Source organism: Cynoglossus semilaevis, chromosome 19, assembly GCF_000523025.1.
Source record: "Cynoglossus semilaevis isolate Cse_v1.0 chromosome 19, Cse_v1.0, whole genome shotgun sequence".
In the NCBI taxonomy this organism is placed as follows: Eukaryota; Metazoa; Chordata; class Actinopteri; order Pleuronectiformes; family Cynoglossidae; genus Cynoglossus; species Cynoglossus semilaevis.
In genome coordinates, this window is record NC_024325.1 from 8,399,132 (window position 1) to 8,403,256 (window position 4,125).

The 4,125-nt window shown below is 42.8% G+C and overlaps 1 protein-coding gene across 1 annotated transcript; it reads right to left on the reverse strand.

Annotated features, from left to right (window-relative positions):
• pou4f4 (POU class 4 homeobox 4) lies at positions 1-2,596 on the reverse strand. Its single transcript, XM_008332734.2, has 2 exons — positions 2,068-2,596; positions 1-998 (listed from the first exon to the last, which is right to left on the reverse strand). Exons 1-2 carry the CDS (start codon positions 2,185-2,187, stop codon positions 51-53), a joined length of 1,068 nt encoding a protein of 355 aa, XP_008330956.1. The 5' UTR covers positions 2,188-2,596; the 3' UTR covers positions 1-50.
• Between the last annotated feature and the right edge of the window lie 1,529 nt (positions 2,597-4,125).

The window sequence follows — 4,125 nt, forward strand, 5'->3', positions numbered from 1 at the left end:
TCTGATTTGTCCTGCTGCTTTTTTTCATTTGATTTGTTTTTGTTTTTGCTTTAGTGCGTCGCAGAAAACTTCATCCGTTTCTGCTTTTGCCTCTGATTGCAAAACCAAACGCGGACTACGTTCTTTTTCAGGTCCAGTTTCTCGGCGATAGCTGCGATCTTCTCGGACGAGGGCCGCGGCTGCACGGCGAAGTACGCCTCCAGCGAGCGCTTCTCCGGGGCCGCGATGGACGTGCGTTTCCGCTTCTTGTCGCCGCCGTTGAAGATCTCCGGCTTGGACATCTTCTCCCGCTGCGCCCGCTCCGCCTCCTCCAGCCAGGCCTCCAGGATGGGCTTCAGCGCCACCATGTTGTTGTGCGACAGCGTCAGGGACTCGAACCGGCAGATGGTGCTCTGGCTCAGACACCCGACCCCGGGGATCTTCAAGTTAGCCAGGGCGGACCCCACGTCCGCCTGGGTCACTCCGAGCTTGATCCGCCTTTGCTTGAACCTCTCCGCGAACGACTCCAACTCCCGGGGGTCGGGCTCCGCGTCCGCGCCGCCGGAGCCCCCCAATGAGCCGTGCGAGCCCAGGCCGTGCGCGTGCATGTTCATGGATTGCGTGTGGTGGTGGTGATGGTGGTGCTGCATGTGGTTGATGGCCGACATGTGTGCGGCGGCAGCGGCGTGGGCGGTGTGCGAGGCCGTGGAGCAGACGTCGGAGGTCGACATGCCTCCCAGGGAGATGCCGGGCGTCAGGTGGTCCAGGAGGTCGCCCTCCAGGCCCTGGGCCGGCTGGTGGTGACCCGGGTGGTGGTGGGAGGTGAGCACGGACGGGTGATGTAGGTGCGCTGAGGAGGATGTGGGCGTGCACGTCATGCTGGTCATGCTGGTCATGGTGTGGTAGGTGGCGTCCGGTTTGAACGGGTGGCTCTTCTGAGCCACGATGTCGACGGCGGCCAGAGCCTCCGCTCTCTGGAGGAGCGTCTCATCGAAACCAGCGAAGATGTTTCCCTGGAGCTGCAGGAGGAGGAGAAGAGAGAGAAAAAAATCAACTTCAGACGAATAGAATTTCGCAGAATAACAAAAAAACTAATTTGCAGGAGGAGGAGAAGAGAGAGGATTTTATCGACGAATCGGGAGTTGATTAATTTAGTCTATCTATCTATTTAAAACTCATCCACTTTCTTGTTTCAATTCCTGCTTCCTTCAATTGATTCAAACTCGAACTTTACGCGTTTGAATTCAAGAAGTCAAATTAAATTTACAATAAAACTTTAACCCTGTGGAGATACCGTAATATTTGTCATTATCACATGGAAAAAAAACAAAAAAAAAACAACCCTTGAATATAACATGGGAATGATATAAATGCATTTCTATATACATATATATATGTATATATATATGTATGTGTGGAATTTGCCTGTAATTTGTGTTGTTGTTGTGAGAAGAGAGAAAGTGTGTCAGCCGCGTGTTTTGGATTTGTTCATTTAAAATTAATATTTACAATCCTCTAAATAATTTCTGCGCGCAGTGGCATGAGACCAGGTCGAGTTTGAATGTCTGGCCTCGCTTCCACATCCATAAACTCTACTTTTATTATGTATTTAAGAGTATCATACACTGAATATTTTTTTCTTTAATGAGAACAAAATCCAAAATCAAATCCAATCAATATTTAAAAATTATATTTTTCATACCTTTTTGACTGAATTTTAAACATACGTAAGGATTGTCTTAAATTCAGTTGCAAAGATAAAAATATGTTTGGTGGAAAAAACACGCATTAATACACAATTGTGTTTTTGCAATTATTTCACACATATTCACGTGATTTCTCATCTATTTGTCACAGTTTTAGACCCAGTTTGATTCGTGTTTTTTCCCAAATATCGCGTTTAACTTGTTTTGTGTTTTTACATTCAAAACATCCAACAAAAGTTCAGCTTCTACACTGGGTGTGAATCATATAACTCACCACATCTTCCTGCTAAAGTTTAGTTAAAGACTGTGGATTTAAAGGAGTAGTGCAGGTGTTTTTTGGGGGGTTTTTTGTTTGTTTTTTTGCCCCTCTCTGCGGACTCACCGACGGTGTGGGCAGGCAGGCTCTCCGGATGGCCTCGGAGCTGGAGTGCAGCGGCGTGTATTTGGGTTCGTGCAGCATCGGGTGCATGCTGAAAGGCTGTTTGCTGTTCATGGACATCATGATGGCAGAAGTGAGGGAGGGTCGCTGTGCGTCGTCCTCGTTCGGCTCCGTTTTGGTGGTTTTCTACCAAGAAACGCCTCAGAGAGGAAAACAAAACCAAAAGAAAAAAACCCACAAAAACCAGAGTGTCTGTGACGAAAACACTCAGAGAAAGAAACGATGTTGGTGAAAACACTTTCGGACAAAATCACAGGAAAAAGAAAAGCAAGAAGGACAAAGGTGTAACTCCAACAGAGTCTCCTGCCTCCTGGTCTCCTGCTGAGGACTTCTGTGATGGAGATGCTCCTTTGCCTCCAGCGCATATATCCGTACGTCGGCACGCAGTCGCCTCCTCATTGGTGGAACGTCAGCCAATCACGTCTGTGGACGCGCCCCCAAGCGTGCGGCCGAGGCAGGAAAGATGCTGCTGTTCTGGACCTGCACACACAAAACCGAACTGAACACCTGCAGGAAGGAATGTCTGCAACGATTATTATCGTCACCCTGGATTAAAATACCGCTTTAATCTGTGAGATTAAAGCATGGATTAATTCTTCATAAAAGATAGAAATCTATATAATGTCTGTAAAATATCTATGAAATGACTCTATATTTTTATTGGAAATATGACAAACAATAATAATATATAACTAATGTCATTTATATATTATTATTTATATATAAAATTAAGGAAGTGCAAAAAGAAAAATCCCAGACAATTCTGTAAAATGTATATTTTGTCCTTAAACTGTATATCCCGTGTTTAAAAATTAAATTAATATTATTTTCTTTTTGTGTGTTTGTGTAAATCACCCAACATGTAATACAAAAGAACAACTGTGTTAAAAGATACTTAAAAAGAGCAGCAGCAGAACACAAAAATACTTCAAAATGACAATGAAACGTGTTCTTTTTTATTCACTTTATAAGATTTAAATTAGGGCCTTAAAAAAAAGAAAATAAACAGAATCGGTTCCTAAGTGACAAAGTCCTGGTCCAAAAACTTGATTTTTTTGGGTAATTCTATAGTTTTTCTTATAGTTCATTTTTGGGTCACAACCCACCATTTGAGGACCACATCACACCCTTATGGACTGGATGAATTCCTCAGATGAAGACGTGTTTATGTGAGTTAAACATTTATCACCTGTGACATCACTTCCCTCTGAACTCTCAGTGACCCTTCGTGACATCACAACTTTAAAATATTCAAAGTCTGACTTAAACTGTGAGGAGTCAGCAGCGGTTATTTATATATAAGAGATATATTTATGAACCGCTGAGAAAATATATGAATTTCAGTTGTCTCTTCTAAGGCGTACTGTCTATTGAAAAAATAAATATCTTGTTTTAAAGTTACTCGTAGACGTCCCGAAGCAGAGGTCATTGGAGGAACTGCAGGGGCATTTTAAATAATTTGTTGATTAGACAATACATAGACAACACACTGGGTTATTTTTTTTTTTTAAATATTAAGGTGTATTGTATAGTATATGTAGTATATGTAGTAGTATGGAGAACTTACAATTACTTTAATACTGTTAATTCATTTGTCATTAGAATAAAATACAAATATCTGCATTTTTTAAAACATTATTATTATTATTATTATTGTTGTTGTTGTTGTTGTTGTTGTTGTTGAGTGACAGCCACACCATCAAACCTAGAGAGGGATTAACCCCTGCCTGTCCTCCAGTCCTTTGACCTGTTCCTCAGGGGACACTGCATGAAGGTTATCATTGGGAAAAAACTGAATACATCATGACAAGACAGATCTGTGTGTGGGAAATCACCCCGTGATTGACTGGGTGCTGCTGACCGTCTGTGTGTGTCTGTGTGTGTGTGTGTTTGTGTGTGTGTCCTGGAAGATCCCTCTGCTGCAACGGCCACAAATTAAATCAAGCGTATGATTAATTAATGTATTAATTGCTGAGAAAGTGAATGGGCAAAGGAATTCCC